Source organism: Cibotium barometz, chromosome 31 (assembly GCF_041138505.1).
Source record: "Cibotium barometz isolate CiBa-2024 chromosome 31, ASM4113850v1, whole genome shotgun sequence".
Classification (NCBI taxonomy): Eukaryota; Viridiplantae; Streptophyta; class Polypodiopsida; order Cyatheales; family Cibotiaceae; genus Cibotium; species Cibotium barometz.
Window position 1 is genome coordinate 10,308,609 of NC_141076.1, and position 24,172 is coordinate 10,332,780.

At 42.0% G+C, this 24,172-nt stretch overlaps 1 protein-coding gene across 5 annotated transcripts in view; it reads right to left on the minus strand.

Annotated features, from left to right (window-relative positions):
* LOC147620501 (putative sulfur deprivation response regulator) overlaps window positions 1-13,740 on the minus strand; it is a 47,881-nt gene extending 34,141 nt beyond the window's left edge. Inside the window, exons 1-2 of one of the 5 annotated variants that reach the window (XM_086824726.1) lie at window positions 13,643-13,740; window positions 9,163-9,462 (exon numbers count right to left, since the gene is read on the minus strand). In XM_086824726.1, coding sequence (XP_086680852.1) covers window positions 9,163-9,379 — 217 coding nt within the window. In that variant the 5' untranslated portion in view covers window positions 9,380-9,462; window positions 13,643-13,740. Of the gene's footprint in view, window positions 1-7,931; window positions 8,910-9,162; window positions 9,501-9,701; window positions 9,864-13,599 lie in introns of those variants that run through there. The other 4 variants (XM_086824723.1, XM_086824724.1, XM_086824722.1 and 1 more) reach the window with 4 other exon arrangements.
* Between the last annotated feature and the right edge of the window lie 10,432 nt (window positions 13,741-24,172).

Genomic DNA, 24,172 nt, shown 5'->3' on the forward strand with positions numbered 1-24,172 from the left:
AGGTCCAAAGCCTTCACGGAACAGGCAGTGGTACCTCCCTCGGATCTACCTCCTGATGGCAAAGCTGGCAAATGTGGTCCTCTAGTGATATATCCTCATATCGACCTGTCTCTATCCTCAGCCAGAGTGTGAAGAGGTGCGAATCTGTCCAATAGCACTCCGAATACCATGTGAGAGGTGTGTGTCCATGTAAGCATGGCGTATAATAAACCCGTCCGAAGAGAGGTGTAGAAAATGACTATGGTAGTGTGCCATTTTCGTGCCCAACGGCTGTGGGGGCCTGACCCATGTCCTCTCTGTATCTAGTCTCACAATGTCCATCCTGATTACCCGATTCAGCTCTGAACGGCTGAGATCTAAGAACGGGCAGTGCATTCAAGTGTCTCTGTAGTCCCTCAGGAGTGTCTGAGATAAGCACAATGTCATCTGCATATAGTAGGATGGGTATCAACACCCCAGCTAGGCTTGCCCCTAGGCCCCCCTGGGCCACCCAATCTATCCACATAGTCTGAGACCTCATCAATGTATAGCCCAAAGAGCGTGGGTGAAAACGGGCAGCCCTGCTTCACCCCAATAGTATTGTTCACTGCATCCGACAAGCCCCCTAGGGCACGTACTCTGCCTATCACTGACTCAAAGTGTATACTCCCCACTGCATCTCCTCAGGGACACCAATATCCTGTAGTCTCCTCATAAGCCTGGCACGTGGTACCATATCAAATGCTTTGCGGAAGTCCACAAAACAACAATATATCCTCCGTCCTTGTGCTCGTCCCTCCTCAATAAGAGCTCTGAGGGTGAGTATATGATCCAGTGTGGTGTATCCCCTCCTAAAACCAGCCTATCCAATTGCTCTCTGTCCCTGCCTCTCTGTCCCTGCCTCTCTGCCCACTGGCTCATCTCATGCTCCGAGATGGATCCGTATATCTTAGCCAGATAATGGCCAATCATGATCGTACGATAGTTACTGGGCATCATGGGATCCCCGCTCTTAAGCAACGGCACAATAGTGTTATCTGTCCAACTAGCTGGGAAACCTTCACACGTAGCTCTATTAAACATGTGTACAAGGATCGGTGCCAGAGTATCCCGTGCATATGAGAAATGTTCAGCTGCTAGACCTTCATGATCTTGCGCCCTCCCTATGTGTAGTCTATCAATTGCATCTAGCACCATCCGCAAAGTGAAGAAAACGCAATGATCCGGTCGAGTTGATGGTGGGCACGGAATGGGAGGCTGTCCACGTACATCATATAGGGACATCGCATACTCGTGCCAAGTCTCAGGTGCCGTGATCGGGGTAGGTGGCTGCCTCTCCTGGAACATTTTCCAAGCCCTCTTACTATCCTGACTCAAGAATAATTGGTACAACTCTGCCTCGAGCTTTGCCAGGTAATCCCGCTTCTTCTTTCGCACAAAGCGTCGGAAGAGCGTCCTGGCCTGTCTGTGTGTACGTGCCCCAAGGGCGACATCTCTCTGGAGCTGAGCTTGAGTCTCTCGGCATTCGTCATCATACCAGCTATTCTGCGGAATAGTACTGCTCAAGGGCTTAGAGGCAACTATAGTATATGGGAAAGCATAAGCTGCCGAGATATGTAGTACCTCTGTAAAGCCTCTCGTAAGCTCCTCTAAAGGGCTATCTGGGTCAAGAGTGAAAAGGCCATCGTAGACTGCACTGCAATAAACTCCAGCAGTCTCGTGTAAAATGGTATCTAGGGTGGCGAGAGAGAGGTAATGGCGATAACCGTCTTTGGTTCCTGCATACCACTATGAAGCATAAGTATGCATGATCTGCCCCCATCCCAATCGGCCTGTCAAAAATACAGAAACTCTAGATATCTGGCATCAAAGTAGGGGATCCCATCAAGTAGTCCACTGTACCAGCGCCCTTCTTGTTATTCCAGCATGTAAAAGCACCCAAACCGGGCCATCGTGACAAACCATTATAAATAAGCAACCCATGAGCACTCCCCAAAGCCAAGAGATGTGTCCCATACTCTGTGATCTCACCCATATCCTGTGATGTCCTCTGTATGCCCACTTCATCCGCTTCAAGCTCTCTATATAAAGGCTCCTCTGTGTCATAAAGTGTTGATTGCTCATTGCCCGTACGAGCATTGAAGTCCCCCACCAAAAGAATGTCTCCCACGTTAGCAAAGCATATGATGTCCTCATACAATGGGAAATAAGGTGACTCACCCTACTGTGCATATCTTGATTAGGCAGGAGGAAAATAGCATGCGGCAATACATGTCCTGTAGCCTCTCTGTGTGAACTCTAATCCACATATATCGTGCATCTGCGTCTCTATGTACTACATGAACCATATCCCGAAGCTCCTCTCTAAATAACACAGCCACTCCGCCTGATCCTCTAGTACTACCTGGTGTACGTGGGTGGGGGTGATAAACCGACTCTCATGTATGTCCGCGCACTGTTGGGAGGCGACTCCCTGCACACTAATGGGTCTCCGTATAGAAGACAATGTCTCTATCTCTGAATGTGTCTTCGAAGTATCCTGCATCTAGACGTAGAGATCCATTACAATTCCATACTGTCATCTTTAGGGTCCCATGGGCCGCGCACCGTCATGTGGATCGGCGCTCTGTAATAATCACCCTACCGTCCCTGTACACTGCCCACTTCCCTTCCTTCTGTGCTTCATATACCCGAGGCATATGCTCTTTTTTGTGTGCTACTTGTGTTGGCGTTAGATCCTCATCCAGATAAATCTTCTCTCCCTTGAGAGCCATCCTTTTTGATAAGAAGGCCCTCTTCGATACCATGTCTCAGAACTTCAAGATCAATGCTCGTGTCTTTGTAGCATCCTTGCCTGCATCCACTATGGGGAGCTCAGATACTCCCATTTTAGTGCCAAGATCTTTTGCATCCTCTTTGGAGGAGCTTTTCTCATTCCATCCAGTAACTCACACATGTAAAGCCCTGGCACGTCTCTTAGCCTCCTCCTCCAGAGTGGCATTCATTACCTTGACTTTATCAACTGACGCACCCTTGTGTTTCTTCACTACATCAATCCATTTGGTAACAATAGTACACAAAGTCTAGTCTTTCTTTGCATACAAGTAGCTTGGAGTGATGTCTGCTTTAGGGTCCGGTGCTGCTGCTGTTGCTATTCCAGTGTTGCGCATCCGTCAACCTGCCTTCACTGAAGGCAAGATAGATGAGACAAATTACACTCTTTGGAAGTTCAAAATCAATGCCATCCTTGATTCCTATGAGTTATTGGAGACCGTTCTAGGAACGGCCGGTGGAAACCATTGACCCCAGCGATAACACAAGAATGATTCCACCAGATGCTGCTCTTCTTCGGGCATGGAAGCGGCACAATGCAGATGCACTTTGTGCCATTGTTACTAGTGTAAGTGATTTTGTTCTTACTTTGATTCAACACACAACCAAGGCGTCCATGGCTTGGACCATACTGAGAAATCAGTATGACACCCGGAATCAGACCAGGATTCAAAACCTGGAGAATCAACTTGCTGCTAAAAAGTTTGCGGAAGTGTTTATCTCTCAGATCAAAAATCCGCGAGACCAGATGGCTATTGTGGGAATCATAAAGACCAGCGAAGAGTTTGCTCGGAGATGCATCCAAATTCTACCGCCGAAGTATGATAGCTTGGTTACGGCACTAAACACCCAAGTTAGAGTACCACCTCTTTCTTTTGAAAAATGTAGTGCTATGCTATTTGAGGAGGAGATGCCGTTCAAGACCCGTGACGGTGGTGACACCGCATTCACAGCCAATGCAAAAGGCAAAGGTGGGACTACTTCTGAAGACAAGAAGAAGAAGCCTAAGAAGAAGCAGTTTTCTAGTACGTGCTACTACTGTGACAAGAAGGGTCTCGCCGTCAAAGACTGCAGAAAGAAGCAAGCTGATGAGAAGAAGGGTACCATGAAGACTTCATGGAAGGGAAAGGAGTCAACCAACAACGCCCAAGCTGAGTTGGAACTCTGGGTCTCCATAGAAGAGGTGTGCTCATCTGCTCAGGCTCCAGTTGTTAACTGTTCATGGATTTTGGATAGTGGGACATCCTGACATATGACCATCAAAAAGGATTGGTATAGTTCCTAGCAACCTTTACAGGAATCTATCAGTGTTATTGTTAGTAATAATGCTAAATGTCCAGCCGAAGAGTCTGGAAACATCTCATTTGTGGCAGCTACAGGTGAAGAAAAGATGTTGTCTGATGTGCTCTATGTGCCTTAAATAAAGAGAAACCTTCTCTCAGTTACTGCAATAACAGATCGTGGCCTTGAAGTACGCTTCAAGAAAACACGAGCAGAGATTCTAGATGTTGATGGAAAGACAGTTGGCAAAGCTATGAAGAATAAAAATTTGTATAAGCTGAGTGCTCTTACAACTATTGCAGACAAAGGCACAAGCAAACTTTGGCATGAGCGATTTGGTCACATCGGATTTGCTGTGCTAAAGGAGATGCAGAAAATGGGGATGGTGGAAAATTTACCTACATTTACAGAATTGCAAAAACTATGTGAAGCTTGTATGATGGGCAAGCAATAACGGAAGGCATTTCCACAAGAGAGCAGCAATCGGGCAAAGTCTCCTCTAGAGCTGGTACTTGCTGATCTTTGTGGTAAGATGTCTATTGCTGCATTAGGGGGATCTTCTTACTTTATCCTGTTAGTCGACGATTATAGTAGGAAGATATGGATTTATTTCATCCATGATAAGGCTGAAGCTTTTGGCAAGTTTAAACAATGGCAAGAATTTGTGGAGAATGAGACAGGACAAAAGGTGAAGAAACTCCGGACGGATTGAGGAGGAGAATTCACTTCAAGTGAATTCAATGAATATTGCAAGGAGCATGGCATCAAGCGCCAACTCACTGCTCCACATACTTCTCAACAAAATGGAGTTGTGGAATGCCGCAACCGCACCGTCGTGGAAATGGCAAGGTGGATAATGAAAGGGAAAGAGTTACCATACTCACTCTAGGCTAAAGTAGTCAACACTGCAGTTTACATTCTTAACAAATCCTACACAAAGATGCTCAAAGGGATCACACCATATGAGGCCTATTCGGGTAAGAAGCCTTCCTGTTCTCATTTTTGAACATTCAGTTGTGAATGTTACATGCATATACCAAATGCAAATAGAACTAAGCTTCCTACCAAAAGCAAGAAATGTATCTGCCTTGGATACAGTACAGAGTCGAAGGCATATCGACTATTTGATCCAAAGGTTAAGAAGATAATGGTTAGCCGAGATGTGGTGTTTGTGGAGCATCCACTTTCAATGGAGGACAGGGATTCGTCCACTTTATCATCAAATGGAGAAATAATCCACCATGTGCTCAGCCCAAGCACCGGAAAACTAAAGGAGGAGGAGTTTTCGCATGATGAAGACTCTCAGAAATCACACCAGCCTGCCCCTGCACCTAAAGGACAGTCACTTCCTACGTGGGTAAGGCAGCTCTTTGATGATCGCAACTCCCCACCTGATGTTGCAAAAACTTCAGCAGATGGCTTACAAAGATCAAAGAGAATAGAGGAGCAAAGAAGGTCTTCTGAACACATTGTCAATATGGCCTTGATGGCTGAGATAATGGATTTAGTGAAGAAGTCCACGAACGTAGAAGAAGCTTTTGGCAGATCCAAAATGGAAGGCACCAATGCAGTCCGAGTATGACAGCATCATCCAAAACAACACTTGGGAGCTGGTTGATCAGCCACCAAAATGAAAGGTAATTGGCACCAAGTGGGTGTAGAAAGCTAAGTATAAATCTGATGGTTCATTGGAGAAATATAAAGCTAGGCTAGTTGCACAAGTTTTTTCACAGGTTGAAGGTTTTGATGTCAGTGAAACCTTTGCCCCAATAGCTCGAATGACCACTGTTCGCACAGTACTTGCCTTGGCTGCTAATAAGAAGTGGCCAGTTTGTCAAATGGATGTAAAATCAGCTTTTCTGAATGGACATCTCAAGGAGGAGGTGTATGTCACTTAACCACCAGGGTTTGAGCTGCCCGAATCAAAAAATAAGGTTTGCAGGAAGGCTTTATACGGGCTGAAACAAGTCCCAAGGACATGGTGCCAACAAAGAGATACTTTTTTAAAAAATATTGGTTTTTCTAGAAGTGCATCTGATGCTAACTTGTATGTACACAAAAAGGATGGCAAATATGTAATAGTTGCTCTCTATGTGAACGACTTGATTATCACTAGCAGCCATGAAGACTTGATTCAGCAAACACAAGAAAGGCTTGTTGGCTCTGAGTTTGAGATGACAGACTTGGGACTCTTGCATTATTTTTTGGGAATCGAGGTTTGAGTCTGACAAGATCTTCATTTCTCAGCAGAAGTATGCAACAGAGATCTTAAAGGCATTTCGTATGACAGACTGCAAGCCAATAAGTACACCGATGGAGGTAAACTCTAAGCTTTCTTCTTCTGAGGACACTTCACCTTTGGTTGACATCAACATGTACAGGAAGCTCGTTGGGAGTTTAATTTTCTTGTGCAATACTAGACCATACATTTGCTATACAATTGGTGTGTTGACCAAGTTCTCCAACAAACCAAGAAAAAGTCATTGGAATGCAACAATGCGTGTGCTCAACTGAGTACATCAAAGATACCATTGAGTATGGAATTACATACATGTATGGTGACTCCTTAGTGGGATATTATGACTATGATTGGGCTGGAGATTGTGGCACCAAAAAGTCAATTTCTCGATATTGCTTCTCACTTGGATCCGTGTGTTCTCTTGGATTAGTAAGAAGCAACCCATAGTGGCACTTTCTTCAACTGAAGCAGAGTACAAGGCCGCTTGTTTTGCTACCTGTGAGGCCGTATGGTTGAGGAGAATTCTAGCAGATATGGGAGTTCCAGCTTTCTTGTGAAAGTAATTCTTCTCATTGTGGTTGTTTTTGCCACAATGTTTGCAAGGGTCCTTCCTGTAACAATCCTTCTCTGCATGGTTATTTCTACCACAAATAGAACATTTTTTACCTGAGAAGTTCTTCTTTGTGAAGAAAGAGCTGTCCCCTTCCGCTTTGTTCTTCATCTTCTTCTCCTCTTCCTTGAAGGAGGTTATGACCCCTTCTAAGGTAAGACTGAACCAGTTCTTCAATGTGGTGATGAGATTTCTATAGAGATCATCTGGCATTGATTTGATTAGAATGGCTACGGCCACATCTTTCTCCACGTCAGCTTTGAGAGTAGCAAGTTGGTTCATGAGGAACTTCATTCACATGCACGTCGACGCTCTCATGTGGTTTTGGAGGATAAGTCCAAAGAAATCTATCTACATTGAAACTTTAGAGTTCTTACCCCGAGCTCCGAAGTGCTTATCCAGCATTTCATAGGCCTCTTTGGATGTCATGAGATCTGCTACATGATGGATAAAATTGTTAGAGAGGCCAAGGGCTATTAGGCCAAAGACTCTTAGATCCCTTAGTTTCCAAACCTTTTGGCCTGCATCTTCATCTTCAAGCATCTTATGTTCACCCTCGATAAAAGGCCAAAGACCTCTCATGAGACTGAATTTCAGTTTTGTTTGTCATGTGTGAAAGTTTTCTCCATCAAACTTCTCAATGAGCATATGGGAAGCCATATTTGGCAAAATGACGCGAAGGTCTTAACAAAGGATGGAATCCAATGTTAATGTCTAGTCCCTTATAGAGAATGCCCAAAAATTAGGGTCTCCAAAAATTAGGGTTTTTGGAATTAGGTTTCAAAATTTAGGATTTTTGAATAATGATACTTTAAAAGGCTATAGCAACATTTTAATGCAAGGAATGCACCTTCAATTTTGAAAATTTATGAAGTATTAGGGTTCAATGATCTGATTTAGCAGAAGAAGAGAAATGCCCAAATTGCTCTGTTGAAATGATGAAAAGCCCCAAATGTACCTTTAGCAATGAAATTTGTACTTGCTTTGTACCTTTTTAATGATTCTTGTTGAATGTTGAGTTTGCAGGTATAGAAACTTGCGTGGACAACTCTTCTTGCTTGCGTGGACTACTCTGATTCTTTGTGCAGGTTCTTCTCAGGCAGCAGGGGCTGTAGCACACCAGCAGGTACGGACAGCTTCACGGGCTGCAACCTCGTCCCAGCTTCTCCTCGGTCTTGCAGATCTAGGGGTCCTCCTCACCCCCTTGCCGATGCTGGACATCCATTATGGACCCCTACTACACATTCATGGATAGCTCTCTCTCCACACTCACATCCCCGTATCCTCTACACCCACTTTGTATCCGCGATGATGAGGATGGCACTCTCCATGATGAGGATGACGATGACGATCCATACATATCTACATTTACCTAGGGATTAGTGTTAGTTTTTTTTGTTATGTTGTTTTTTTTTTCCATGATGAGATTCCATGGACACATTGTACACCTTTTGTCTCATAGACCCATTGGGTCTTTTGCAAGACATTAATATATCTTCTTCTTCTTCCTCTTCTCTCTAAAACACACACATAAGTGAATGTATCTGATGCTGGGCATCGTAGCTCTACTGATTGTTGATAGAATTTTTCATTTTCGAGTGATTCCTTTTGCTAGACCAGAGATTTGGTTTAAGACCTTCATAATCTTCATGTTATGTATTTGGTCTTTTTTACCACACAAAATTAGTGAAGAGTTCCTTTGATGAAAAAGGAACTTCAAATTATATGCAAGTCATGTAATTCAAGAAAGTAAATGTGCATATACATGCATGCATGTGTGCTGTGTATATATATGCATGCATGTGTAGCTTAAATAACAATAATTCATATTATTACATATAAAAGTATTTATAATTATACTATCGTTTTACAATATATTTTCAATGTCTGAGTGTGTCAGTGTGTTATATATCACACACACACGTGTATGTATGATGTATGCATGTGCATCAATACACATTTTTAATGCAATAACAATTATTAGCATGTTGAACTAAAGGTTATATAAATTACATAACGTGATATGTTTCACCAACTATGTTACATACACACCCCACACACACACACACACACACATACCGCATATAGGTATGTATGTCTATGTATGCACGTTATTTATTTTGAATTTACATGTATTATCTACAATATATATATGGATAATAACAAGTGTTGTCCCTAATTGCTTGAAAGAGAGACTTGTTCTGAAGAACAAAGCACCTGCCTTTAGCAACGATGAACAGAACGGCAATGGCAAGGACAGCTGTATCGTTGAAGCCATGCAGGGCTTCTTCTAGATCAAGAATACCAAGAGGTAGGAAAAGTATAAGTGTCCCCATCATGACCAGATACGGAGGGGCAAGCTCTGCTACAAGTGCCACTAGCATGAGCATTATTAATGCCAATGTCACCCATCCTTCCCATCCAACATCGGTAACCATGGTGCATGGGTAGGCCTTTTACAGAACAGCTTCTTTTTTTGCTAATGAAAAGCTGCAATAACCATATCCATAACAAAGCCTATCTGTAAAAAAACACAATATTATTTAATATTAGTTTCCTTTCCACACCACATGAATTGACACGCTCATGCACATGCCAGTTCAATCCCCCATGCACCCCCCGCACCAACCCCCCCCCCTCCCCCCCCCCCCCCCCCCCCTACACGCCTTCCTCCCCACTTCCTTCCCTGTGGGGAGGGTTTGTAACTTTGTACAAACTTTTGGTTTTATGGGTAGAAAACGTACACTACTGGATTCTTACATGTTTGAAATGTGTTTTGTAATCAATAATTCTAACCAGTCTGGGCCGTCTCTTGTTGATGGATGTGCTTTGGCATGCACTAGGGACTCCAACTCCATCTCTTCAACCCTCCTCCTATCCGTCACCCTGACATGCTAGATTCCCATCTGGCTCTCTCTGAAAGTGAGCAGCGTCTTTGGAATTCAACATGTACTCTTTGTTAAATTTGCAGGTCTGAATTGTGTTCCTTTGCTGGCTGATTTGGACTGGATTTGAATTGCAATGGGGGGCTAGTATTTGCTATTTCACTGGGCTGAAGGGCTGAATGAAGAATGTTGGAGAAATGGGAGAGGGGATGTCATGCTCGTTACCCTGCTGCCAGCTGTAGGGCCCAGGCGTCCCAAGTGAGAATCGCTGATTTCTGCCCAATCTTGGCTGTAGGGCAATGCCAGCACTGATTTTCTCATCATGAGCATGCATCCCATGTGAAATTCCAATCTGCTTTTTTTCTCCATGAAATTAGTTGAAATAAAAACAGCGCTCATAAGCGAGCTACAACCCTCTGAGGAGGTCAAGAATACAATGCTAAAAAAAGAGCCGCTATCAAAGCGAGGCCTCCTTGGGAAAGAGGGGAGGGGAAAGCCTCTTTGGGGGAAAACAAAAGAGGCTGCTGCCCCCACAGACAGGGCAAGGACCCGGGGAAAGCGGCTGTGGCTACAAGCGCCAACTAGGCAGCAAAGGGTTCCCCATAAGAGGTTGCAGGCTCTAATCGAGTCCCCCTCAGCTCGCAAGTTTTTCAGAGGGGGTTTGCATGAGCAGTAGTGAAAGTCCGTTCAGACACGGGGAGGCAGATGCACATCTCCAAGTAAGACCACTCGGCACTAGCTTGGCTCCGGGAGACTGTAGGATAATCGCCCTCACAATGTGGGTATCTAAAAGTCTCCTGCTATGCTGCAAACATGATGTGGAAAAAAGGCAAAGAGGTAGGCCACTTACGCCTCCACATCATACAAGCCATCCCGCTCTGTGTACCTAGAGCAATCAAGCACCATCCTCACCTCTGGCCAGGCCTGGTTGAGGGTGTCCATGAGGTGTAGGTTGCCAACACACTGGGAGAATCCAATGACCTCATCCTGGACAAAGGTAGCCACTGACAATCTCCCACTTCCATGCTCAGTGAAAAAAAGGCCCCAAACTCATGCTCAATGGGGCGGGAGTGATCCACACAACCATATAGACACGAAGAGGGGCTACAACCTTGGCATCAACCAGGAGACACCAGAAAAAAGAAGGCCCCAAAATCATGCTCAGTGGGACGGGAGTGAATCACAACCATATAGAAACACAGAGGACCTTGACATAGGAGCACCAGAAGAATGCATAGTCCAGTGGGTGCCCCATGATCCAGGGGGTAGCACAGGCTACCTCCACAAGTGTGTTATAAATAGATTGTTTGAATTACTTCTATGTTGAGAGGACTTACGTAAATTGATCAGATCACTTGAGGCACTGCCCTTCATAGTTGTTGTGGCCTACAGTAACTTACGTCATTTCCCCGCACATTGAACTCTTGTTGTGCCATAGGCTACCTCCACAAGTGTGTTATAAATAGATTGTTTGAATTACTTCTATGTTGAGAGGACTTACGTAAATTGATCAGATCACTTGAGGCACTGCCCTTCATAGTTGTTGTGGCCTACAGTAACTTACGTCATTTCCCCGCACATTGAACTCTTGTTGTGCCATCTTTAGAAAGGGCTCTTATTTCCTTATCCATTTACTGCAACGAACATGCAAGTCATGCACATCTGTCACAATCTCATTCTAAGTTTGCTTCAGAGAGAACTTTAATGGTTGGATGAGTAACACATAGATGGTGACCTACAAGGAGTGGAGTTGTAGAGCTTAAATCTCGGTCTCTCTTTTTTAAAGAAAGTAAGAAAGGAGGTGATATACACAAGCAGTGAGGCTTTACACTTGGCCTTTGTGTTGCTTATCAGCATGTTGCCTTTTGTCATGCATCCATTGTTTGTGGAGTTGGAGCATGAGTCAACCACTTTTGTGGGGGTGCCAGGGGAAGGAGGGGAAAGGGGGTCTTTGGAGCTGATCCGTCTTGCCAGTTGTTGATCGGTGCTGGTGATGGCAGGCCAGTCCTACTTTCTGTGAGGCTTGAATGGATGTGCACCTATGAACTTGCTTGTGTACAGAGGCAGCTACCGGATTCCTTGGGTGCTACTTATTGTTGCTTTAAGTGCTGGTCAGAATGTCCCCTTCAGCAGAGCATTTTGCAATGCTGAGATGATCACCAAGAGATGATTTCATTCTTCTCTGTGATATTGGCATTGTGAGCCAAGTGCAGAGGTGGTGAAGAAGGACCAGACTGTTGAGCGCTGGCTGAGTGCTCATGCTGTGGTATGGAAGTTTGTGGCAAAGTGATAGATGAGGAATGTGCAAGCACATTTCCCCCCCTTTAAATTTGATACTTTCCAGGTTTGGCAAGTTGCTAATGATGTCACTCCACCCCTGCCAAGCATCGACTGTGCTGAGTCCTGACTGCTTTACTCTCAATTTCCTCCTTCATAATAATACACTCCCCCCTCCCCCTGCCAAATTGAAACCTTGGAGCCATGTATTCTCACCTAGACAAGCTGCACAAGCTTACCACAGCTAACAAAGGAGCCGCCCTGGCCCTGGCCCCTGGCATGTCACTTCCTGGTTGTGGCCTATTGCTGTTTGCTTCTTATCCAATGGCTGACAAAATCTTACTGCAAGCGGAGATTACAACATGCAGCTAATCCCTAACGATCCAGTAGAACAAGTAGAAGGTAGTAGATTTAAAGGTTACCCCTGGGTGCCTCTAACTGCAACAAATAAGAATGTGAAACACAATACAACTTCCTCTGGGTATGCAAAAGAGTTACACACTTCTCTGCATCCTTCTAATAATTGTGCTTTGATTATGCATGATGGAATGATATTTTTGGCACACAAGAACAGTAGACACATCAGCACATTCAGAACAGATCACATGGCATGCTTGCTCATCCAGTAACTGTCAAGTCTGCTGACAGATCAATACAAGGTTAAGCAACATGTCTATGAATCACTCCACCCAAAGACTAAAGGCATAAAGTAACAGTCTTGTGTCTGGCATTTGGAAAAGTAATTTCGTGTCATCGTTTTTGTTCATCCAGTAGCCACCTGCAGCCCTTCTGCCTATTGCTGGCATGTTGTAAAGAGAGATGGTGTACCAGACATCCATTCCATCATAAACTGACATGTTGTGCAGGGTGTTGCTCTACTGAGATACCATGACATCATGGAAATGTTATGGGTCTGCTTCCCTTCTGCCTAAATCCGTCATGTCGTACAAAGAGCTGCTGTACCCAACGTCCATTCCATCATAAATGGACATGTTGTGCAGGACATTGCTACTGAGAGACGATGATGTCATTAAAAAGGTCATGGTTCTTCCCATCGAGACATGGCGACCAGTGGTTACCTGTAGAATGGTCATCCACATGACCATTTTGTAGACCGTCTATGGTCTCCGCCTTCAAGGATCTCCATTTTCCATGTGGGTTCTAAAATCTCCAGGGGCATCCCAAAAGGCAGTCTTTCAATCAGCCCACATCCCAATATATTGGATAAGCCACATACCGTGCCCTGCATTCCCGAAATGACTAGATACCAATGAAGGATCAAGGGCTATTGTGTCAGAAAAATAATCGGACGGACCAGATCTTCTCTCTGTCATCCTTATGAGCATAAGCTTGTCGTACAAAATCACCCAAAGAAAGCGTAACGTAAACTCTCGCTGAAACGTGTCTAGGTTTGATTCGCAAGCCTGCTTCTATCACTTTGTGAAGCAATCAATCCCAGCTGTTAAAAATGTGCAGATAAATTCAAAAAAATTTACATGCAAGATCGGGAAAGGGCTTCGTATCTGGACGATTTTGCACCTTTGAGAGGGAGTGAACGGGAAAGGGCTTCGCATCTGCACGCACGATAGCTTCGATGGCATCTTCTTCTGCTGCTGTGATGAGCTCGCGGATTGAAGAGATGTCATTTTATGCGTCGGTTGGCAAAGGGTTGTAAGTAATATAATCATAATAATAATTAAACTCTCTTTTTTTTTAACAAATTCTATCAAACCAATTAGAATTTTAAATTAGTTTACCCACACAAGGAGATGTCTCATTTAGAAGTTTGTAGACAAATATCATCTATATTTGTTGAAGGCTCTTTTAGCCTTTACCTTAGTCTCCTAGAGGAATATTTTAATGGATTAAACCATTAAATATCATATATATTTGTTGAAGGTCCGTTGGAAAGATTATGTTAGTTTTAACTCTGCTGGAGTTTTTAAGAGCCTTTACCTTAGTCTCCTCTAGGAATATTTTTTGTTATTTAATGGATTAAACCATTTATTTTAGCATACCATGCATGATAGAGGGTTCAAAAAATTGGACCCTATTCCTCCCGTCAAGGCCTTGTCATTTGAATTAGGCACTCTTATTGGACTTGGACTCATCCTTGGCCACATATTAATCCAGTTGGACTTGCCACATAACACCTTTCCTTGACACTGACCAAGGCACACCCTTTTTCCCTAGAAATGACGAATTGGTTCTTGGCCACATCACATTGTTCCCCCCATAACTCCATCCTCCTTGGTGACATGTCAATCCAGCTAGACTTGCCACATAACACCTTTCCCCGACACTGACCAAGGCACACCTTTTTTCCCTAGGAATGATGAATTCAATCAATATAATCATAATAATAATCAAACTCTCTTTTTTTATAAACAAATTCAATCAAACCAATTAGAATTTTAAATTAGTTTGAGATGTCTCATATAGAAGAAAAAGAAAAGAGTAAGAGAGAGAGAGAGAGAGAGAGAGAGAGAGAGAGAGAGAGAGAGAGAGAGAGATTTGTAGACAAATATCATCTACTAGTAATCAACCCGCGCATTGTTGCGGTATGTAAAAGACATTAAGAAGCAAAACGCAAGAATGGAAGCCGCAATACAAAGGGTCAAATCGAAGGGATTTTTTCCTCTTATTTTTTATAAATCTATGATTTCTTTTTTCTCTCCTCTCCTTGGGCCTTGGTTGTCCATGGTTAATATTTAATAGATATTTGTTGAAGGCTCTTTGGAAAGATTATGTTATTTTTAACTATGCTAGAGTTTTTAAAGAGCCTTTACCTTAGTCTCCTCCAGGAATATTTTTTTGCTATTTAATGGATTAAACCATTAAATATCATCTATATTTGTTGAAGGTTCTTTGGAAAGATTATGTTACTTTTAACTGTGCTAGATTTTTTAAAGAGCCTTTACCTTAGTCTCCTCCATGAATATTTTTTGCTATTTAACGAATTAAACCATTTATTTTAGCATACCATGCATGATAGAGAGTTCAAAAAATTGGACTCTATACCTCCCATCAAGGTCTTGTCATTTGAATTAGGCACTCTTATTGGACTTAGACTCATCCTTGGCCACATGTTAATCCAGCTGGACTTGCAACATAGCACCCTTCCCCGACACTAACCAAGGCACACCTTTTTCCCCTCGAAATGAGAAATTGATTCTTGGGCACATCACATTGTTCCCCCCATAATTGGCCAAATAACTCCCAACTCCTTGGCCACATTTCAATCCAACTAGACTTGCCAGATAACACCTTTCCCCGACATTAACCAAGGTACACCTATTTTCCCTAGAAATGACGAATTCGTTCTTGGCCACATCACACTCTTCCTCCCATAATTGGCCAACTCCCAATATATATTTATCATGTGTTCTTTATTATTACCTTGCTTTTCCACACCCAAGTTTAGTAAGAATAAAGAAGGCAGTGGTGGTGAACTTGGCTAAGCATTTATAATGTACTAAAATTGGCACAATTACAAATCTCCTCACAAACTTAGCAAGCCACATAGGTGTGATGATAGCTTTACAACATGCAAACATAAGAAAGTCATTTAGCATTCAATGCATATAAATATATCGGTACCCAATTAACTCAGTTTGTTGGAAAAGGCACTTACAAGTTGGCCATGATGATGTCTTGTCTCATTTGGCATTTGCAATTGCATTGTGGGGAGATAGCATATCTCTGTATATATGTACCGTTCATTGGAGTTTTTATTGCCCTTGTGTTCGCCATTTCATTATATCTTTTCATTTTCCAAACTCAAGCTCTTGTTATCATGTTGTTTGCTATTCTCTATAAAACCTATGCATTAATCCTTAGCATTTCTATCACTTTACATAATCCAATTGATCTATGTGAAGATAATTTAATCAAATGTTTTTTCTAACAAGGTAATGGATCGACACTAGCTCCCCTTCTTTTTTAATCCTTCTTGCCTCAAAATATTTATTTTTTCTTGCTTGTGCCTTTGACAAATTTTGTGATTTATAGCTTTTGAATCAATAGTTGTATCTCTAGGTAAATATGGTCATACCACCCTATAGCAGCATGGTATCTGCCCTACATTTTTAGTATTGGTATTCTAGGAGTAAATCTTAGATTTCTCTTATATAAAGCCCAAAATGGTAATAGTTTTGTTCAATGTTGAATTAATGTTCTCTATGTATGAACCACCTCTACTGAGGTGAAGATGCTCCTTCAGAGGAAGTTGAAATGAAGGACTTGGCTGAATTAATGTTCTCTATGTATGAACCACATGTTGAGGTGAAGATGCCCTTCAGAGGAAGTCTGAAATGAAGGATTTGGGTGAGCTACGATACTTCTTAGGTATAGATGTGGTTAGATCACATGATGGGATTTGGATTTTGCATAGGTAGTATGCTTTGGACATGTTGTCCAAGTCTAGGGGATGACAGGTTGTAAGCCAATCTCCATGCCATTGGAGCATAACACAAAATTGGTTATAGATATAGGTGACCTTTTGGAGGACCCTATATGCTACGCCATCTCCACAACACTACAATTCTTACACTCTCCAACACCATTTTGTTACAGATTATGAGCTATTGTTATCAAATCTCTCTTGATCACCTGCTCTTTCCAATAGGCGTTAAAATCTCTTTATGTGAATTCTCCTTCTCGATTTGTTCGAAACTTCCTTATTCTATTTCTATCTCATTCTCTACCAAGCTATGCCATATTTTAAATTTTCTAAAAGCTTCAACCGTAAACCCAAGAAAATACACTCACATCTTTCTACTAAAGCTATCAATCAATAATGTAAATGATTTATGCAAATGAGATTCCTTATACATAGAGCTCGTGTGCATATAGCTATCATACAGAAGAGAGCTATTATGCATGAGAGCTCTTACACTCTATGTAAATGATTTATGCAAATGAGAGTCCTTATACATAGAGCTCGCATGCATAGAGCTATCATGCATAAGAGAGCTACTATGCATAAGAGAGCTACTATGCATAGACCTCTCTTGCATTGTGAGAGCTCTTATGCTCTTATGAAAAACTCCTGTGCTACAAGGTGTGCGGCATTGTGAGAGCTCTTATGCTCTTATGAAAATCTCCCATAGCACCCTAGGGTGCACCAAGGTTGTGTGGCATTAAAAAAGAGCATTGGATTTACAGCTTAATTCAAGAGAATGGAGGTCCCTTATGCAATAAACAAAACGGCGGTGAGGACCTACACGAAACAAAGGTAAAAAAATAAGAGAATATTATTTGCATACACTTGTTCATGTGAGAGCTCTCATGCATATAGATCTCCATGCATGACATCCCTTCTTACACTCTTTACAAATGAGAGCTTTCATGCAAAAAAGCTCTCAAGAAATGAGATCTCTCATGCATATAGATCTCCATGCATGAGAGCCCTTACACTATTTGCAAATGAGAGCTTTCATGCAAAAAAGCACTCAAGAAATGAGAGCTTTCATGCATATAGAGCTCTTATGCATAGATCTCTTATTCTCTTTTCAAAAACTCCCATAGCACCTACATTTGCAACATATAAAGAAAAGGAGCATTGGGCTTAGAGCTTACGGGGCTAGAGAATGGGGAGCGAGTAGGGATGGTGAGGATCTTCGAAGCACATTGAGGACCTTGGAGAGTAGCAAAGATAACAAAACAAGAGAATATTATTTGCATACTCTTATGCATGTGAGAGCTTGCTCTTATGCATAGAGAGCTCTCATGCATATAAATCTCATGCATGAGAGCTCTTACACTCTATGAAAATGAGAACTCTCATGCAAAAGAGCTCTTATGCATGGAGAGCTATCATATAAATAGAGCTCTCATATAGATTTCTCATGCATAGAGCTCTTGCACCTAGATCTAGAGCATTCTCATGCATAAAGCTCTCTTGCATTGTAAAATCTCTCATGCATATAGACCTCATGCATGAGAGCTTTTACACTTTATGCAAATGAGAGCTCTAGAGTTCTCTTGCATTGTGAGAGATCTATGCAACATGGAAATTAAAAAAAACTCCCATAGTGCATGAGGGTGAACCATTAATAGAAAGTTTTTAGGGTTAAGATCATACTTCAAGGGAAGGGCAAGGTGTTGGGAACAAAAACAAAAGCTATGTTAATAGCTCTATGCACAAGCTTTTTCATAGCTAACAGAATATGGCTATATGCACAAGCTATATACATAGATCTAAATGGATATGACTCTATGCAAATATATCTATGCATAAGCTAAAGGAATAGAGCTTTGCACACTTTCTATGTAATGTATTATTGTTTGAATGAATGTCAACAATGTTTCTTGACCAAAGGTGTGAATTTTTGTAATCAAGAAAACCTTTAGTTAAGCTTAAGGGTTTGATTGATCTCAGGTCTCACGATTAGGTCTAGGGTTAAACAGCTTAAAACATGTGAGTCAATAATGTGATGAGTTAACTAAGCTATGGTGAGAAACTCTCTAATAATAAGAACAATAATATAAATAATAGAGGTATACACTTTTAAAAAACTTCTGAAAGGATGAGGGACATGCTAGATAAAGCCTTTTTTTCAGTTTAAGTGAAAAAGGAGATGTCTTGACCTTGGATGTCTTTTTCTCCATAAATCTACAAAAGAAAACGATTTTATAACTAAGAATTATTGAAATCTTAGTCCTAGTAGCTAGTCTTTAGAATTATTAAAATCTTAGTCCTTATAGCTAGTCTTTATAAATCTAAAGAATGATTGTTAACATTACTCCAAAACGTGCGACAACGTCTTTAAGCCATATATTTTATACCGTGCAATGCGCTTTTTTATGTAAAATGTATGGGAAATCTCTGAGCTTTTATGACATGTAAATTTGCCAAAAGATAGTAAAAAATAAACCTTACGACTTATGTAATGCCGGTAATGTGCATTTATACTAGGAAATTAGCCTAGATTAACTTATTGAGCCCCCTAATATTATATGGGCAGCCGGGCATTCTATAAATGAGCCTTGTATATTCAACATTTTGACTAATGAGAAAACACACAATCCCATTCTCACAATTGAGTTTAAGCCTTTGTGCTCTTGTGGTTGAAGTAGCTTGTATTCTTTTTCTTCTTCTTGTTGCATGCATGCTTAGGGATTGTGTGGGTGAGTGATAGTGCTTATGTATGTTCTCTTTTCCCCTTCTCCCTACTCTCTCATTCTCTCACTTATTGTGGCATCAAAGTGGAGGTTGAGATTTCCATAGCTCTCTCTTTGCTCCCCCACCCATTTGTAAAGCTCCTTTATGGTGACAATGAAGGAGATCCCTAGCTCTTCAAAAGAGAGAGTTACTCTATCAAGAGTGGCTTGAGGTGCAAACCGGTAAGACCCTTGCATTCTCTTCTCCTTCTCTCTATGTTTTAAGGCTCAAGTGTTCTCAAAATTAGTGAACATATTTGGTGATGCTATCAAAGGAAGTACCTTTGCTTAGGAGTCCCTTGCTATACTTTGCTTAGGAGTCCCTTGCTATACTTTGCATTTGGAGTATTGACATAGCCTAGTTGGAGTGCAAATCCACCGATATCACTTTTGTTTGTTTGTTGTTTATGCTTTATTTTGCCCACCTTGATGCAATGTAGCATGGAGAAATCCTTTGAGCTCGAGTTGCATCATTACAAGCAAGTGTTCGATTCAATTTTCTTCAATTTTGGTTAGTTCCTTCTTGTATTTACAATTTTTTGAGTTTTGTCCATTTTAGGACTGAATCTCGCCATTAATCTTTATAAAAAAACCATTAGGTTGTAGTGTGTACATCATTAGATAGGATAGGGAATACTATCATATCAAAGATCCAAAAATATACACCATTAAGGAGAAATCAGAGGGCAAAATCTAGATTTTTAGACCAAAGCGTAGAAAATTGCTCTCTAGTTTGCCTGTGTACATGCTTGATTAGGCCTACATATGCATGTTCACAGGTGGAAATGCACATTCCTAAGTCTAACAAGGGGATTTGCACAATATTCTCATTAAGAGAATGGACACCAATATACTATCAGACCTATATAAATCACAAAATTGATGCCCAAGTTCACTGGGACTAGAGACCCCATTATGCACTTGAAAGTGTTTAATCAAATAAGCAACACATGTGGTCAGCTTAATGACCTTGTATGGGTAAGTTCCTTTGGCCTTACTATGGAAAGAAAGGCAAGTCAGTGGTTTTGATCTTCAAAACAACCTGATGATGTGATAAGGCTATCTTTGACACCTTGAAGACTACTTTCATAATTGGGTACTCCCACCATGGAACCTAATGGAACCTAGTTGATCAACTTTACCATGTCAAACAGTAAGAAAAAAATCCATCGGAGACTACATCAACAAGGTGAGATACCTCCACTCTTGATGCTCTGGCAATGACAAATTACCATTTGAGAAATGGGGCATTGACACCAATTAGTCCAGCAACATGAGGTACTCAAGTGCGATTTATCATCATACTCAAGCCTGCACTCCACAAAGGCTAATGCGAGGGCAATAGCCAAATTCTTTCACAAAAATATAATTACTAGATTTGGATGTCCAGTCGAACTAGTAAGTGACTAAGGGACTCACTTTAGCAATGATGTAATCAAGTTCATGGTAATGTATCACAAATTCTCACCCTACTACCCCCAAGCCAATTTCAGCATTGTCCTGAGATGAAGACAATGCTGGAAGCCTCACACAATGACTGGGAACAAAAGTTACTAGCTGCTCTTTGGGCTTATAGAACAGCCTACAAGCCACATGACACCTTTCAACTTGACATATAGAATAAATGTTGTCATGCCATGGAATTCTTAGTACCAAGCATAAGAATTTTCGTCAAGGAAAGGTTGACAAGAAATGTATTGATAGATTGATTATTTGAGCTTAAATGCTTGGAAGAAACCATATTGCATGCCATCTATGAAATGATAGTCAAAAAGCTGAGGTACATATGAAAAGCTCAAAGACAAAGATATTGAAGTTGGAGACATGGTTCTCACGGACAAACACACAAAAAACAAAAGCACAAGCTAAAGTATAAAGGGATGGGACCGTTCCTTATGTGCGAACTCACCCTGCAAGGATCAGCAATGCATTGAAACACTCAGCGGTGTGGAAATGCAAAGATTCTTCAACAGTAGCAAACTTAGATGCTACTATGTTCCTTTAACTGCCTTGAAGGCCATTCATCACAAAAGAAAGAGGAGAAAAATAAAGAAGCCATACTAAAACATGAGGCCTAGTGAGAAGCTAAGGCTAGAAAAGAAAAGTTACACAACCACCACATTTACGTTAACATGGCCCAAGTCGTTGACTTAGAAGGGAAGGATTGGGAGGTGGAGGTTGCTAGTATCTTCTAAGTCATTGACTTAGAAAAGGAGGACTAGGAGGTGAAGCCCGCCAATCTCTAGCTAGGCGTAGGACCACAAAGACTAGCCTAGAACACAAGCTCGCCCTCATCGACATGGGTGCCAGCCATAACCTAATTTCCCATGCAACTTGGTGTATGCTATAACCAACAACCGCGTTGTAAAAGTGAGAATTGGAAGGAGTAGACACATTCAAAACCTCATGCATAGGATCGTTCACTTTTACAACCGCATTGTAAAAGTGAGAATTGGAAGGAGTAGACACATTCAAAACCTCATGCATAGGATCGTTCACTTTTATGTTTCACATTGGGAATACCCCCTTAGAAAGGAAGTTCTATGTTATGCCTGTAGGTACCATGCGTGAAGAAGTGCTCCTCGGAGAAGGATGGATGGCTCGCAAACTGTTACCTTGCAACTAGCCGTTGGATAGACAATTGTCCTAATGATAGATGAGGAGCACATTTCTTATCAATCTTCAATACCATAATACCATTCTCCCATCAAAGAAGTCCTCCAACCCATCGAGCATCCAAAGGCTTGACACACTCCCCAGCCATGTGGCTTAAAAAGAGGGCTTTTCTATACTTGACTGTAGGGGTAAGTAACCAAGCTCCAATAAAAGCTCTACCTAAATATGATCAACGAGTATGACAAAAGAAAAAGAACTCTGGCAGCCTAGGGTAGCATAGTCAAAGAAAACCCGTCAAATAAGGCAACCCAGACAAAAATGCACTACCCAAGGATGGTGGGTGCCCGCTGACACCCTCCTAGTGGCCCAAGGGTATTATGAAGGTAACAAAAGCATTTGGGTCCCTAAGGTCACACCATTGGTTCCCTCAACCTTCTTAGTCACAAAAAGAACCAAGGAGAGCAACCCAAGGCTACCAACCACACAAAAATCCCAGGTGCAACCCTAGTAAAGGGTAAGGAATAAATTGATCAATTCATGAAGCCCCATGACCATCTCTAAACATACCTGGGACATGATATTCCTTCTACCTCAAACTCAGAAGCACATGATGCAGTTGAAGGCCCTACACCACCCTGCAAAACGGGCCTCCCTCTCAAGCCTCACTAAGTGGGCCAAAAACAAGTACCTCACCCTTGCTAGATGAGGAGGGATACCCATTAAAGAAACTCATGAAAAATGTCAAATAAATTTGAGAAAAGAGTCGAGAAAAGAAGTTGAGAAGGGGCCAAGAAGAAAGTAGAATCAAAAGAAAGCAGAGAGAAGGGGAGTTATGAAGGAGAATCTCCAAGGAAGCTAATACATTCTATAAAAATGGTTCTCTAATCATTGACCTTCTAGGTACATTTCAAGGGATGGGGGGGCATGGTGGGTGAAAGCTTGGTCCATGGTATGGCACATTGCCCTAATTTTCTAGTGATTAGAACACCACTAAGTAAGGCACTCTATCATTCCAAAAAAGAAAAAAACCTTGTATAAGATATGCACACACATTCACATCTACGCATGCACGTTCACATATACACATGCACATTCACATCTTTGCATTCACATTCGGAGTTGAGAATGTACGTATGCTGTTCTGCATATGCACATTCCCAAGAATAGTCTGTGAATGTACATACCCACATCATATGTGCATTGCCAGCAGGTAAAAGCCATAAATATAGAGAGCCCTCCTCTCATTTTCTACTATTCACTCTCCAGCTAGCCAAACTATTGCTAAATTTATCAAGAATCCTCTCTGCCTCTCCTGGCCTTCTACCTCCTCCACTATTCTTATGGTGACTACGAAAGGGGCCTTTCAGTCCTCTTCAGATACTGTGCTCCTCACACCACCGAGAAGAGTAAGGCCACCAAGGTCACCAAGCTGCTAATTGAGACTTCTCCCCACTAGGAGTGGAGTTACTTCATGAAGTCTTCCCGTCCACATGATTCATAGCCACATCCAGTCTAACAAGAAGGTGGAGCACAACCTCACCTACCACACTTAGGAGTGCAACCAGATTACTAGGAGACCAAAAGTCATGGAGCACCTACACAGACTTGGTGGGATGGCACCTCTTCATGCTTGGGGCCTTGACCTCAGTACTTGTTTTAGACTCATCTCCTCTTATGATACCCACCTCAGTGCTGGAGTGCTCCTCTTATGTTAGCATGACCACAGGGACAAGTACCGCCTAAGACTTCAAAGAGCTAGCACAATTTAGAGGCCCCTCCCATATATCCGTCCTTGCTCAGACAATATCAAGAAGTGCCAGGTGTGCAGTTCACTTCGAGGAGGGTAGTCGATTATCTACTACACAACAAGACCAGAATAATAATGAAACCAACAGGTGGATCCAGGATGGAAATCACAACTCAAGTGAAAGCTTCTCCCAAACCATAGTACACTCTTAAGGCCGCCTTCCAAATTTTCCCATTGCCTTCTTTTCTATGATTCATAATATTGATGGGTACATGATCAATTTTATGGCGCGACAAAAGGTGTAGGTGGATGCGGTCCAACGATCACTCCTCTTGGCGCATGCCACCATTATCCAGCTGGAAACTCAAAAAGACGCTACCATTGCCCTCAATGATAGGCTGTAAATGCAAGCCCTTGAAGTTGACTCCTGAATCACTCGTCTATACAATGAGAGTTGGAGGTACTATAGATCAAAGTGGAGGAGGCCAAAGTAGCCAAAGCGCAGACATAGGAGGAACTCACCTTGGCTTCAGTGAGCTGAG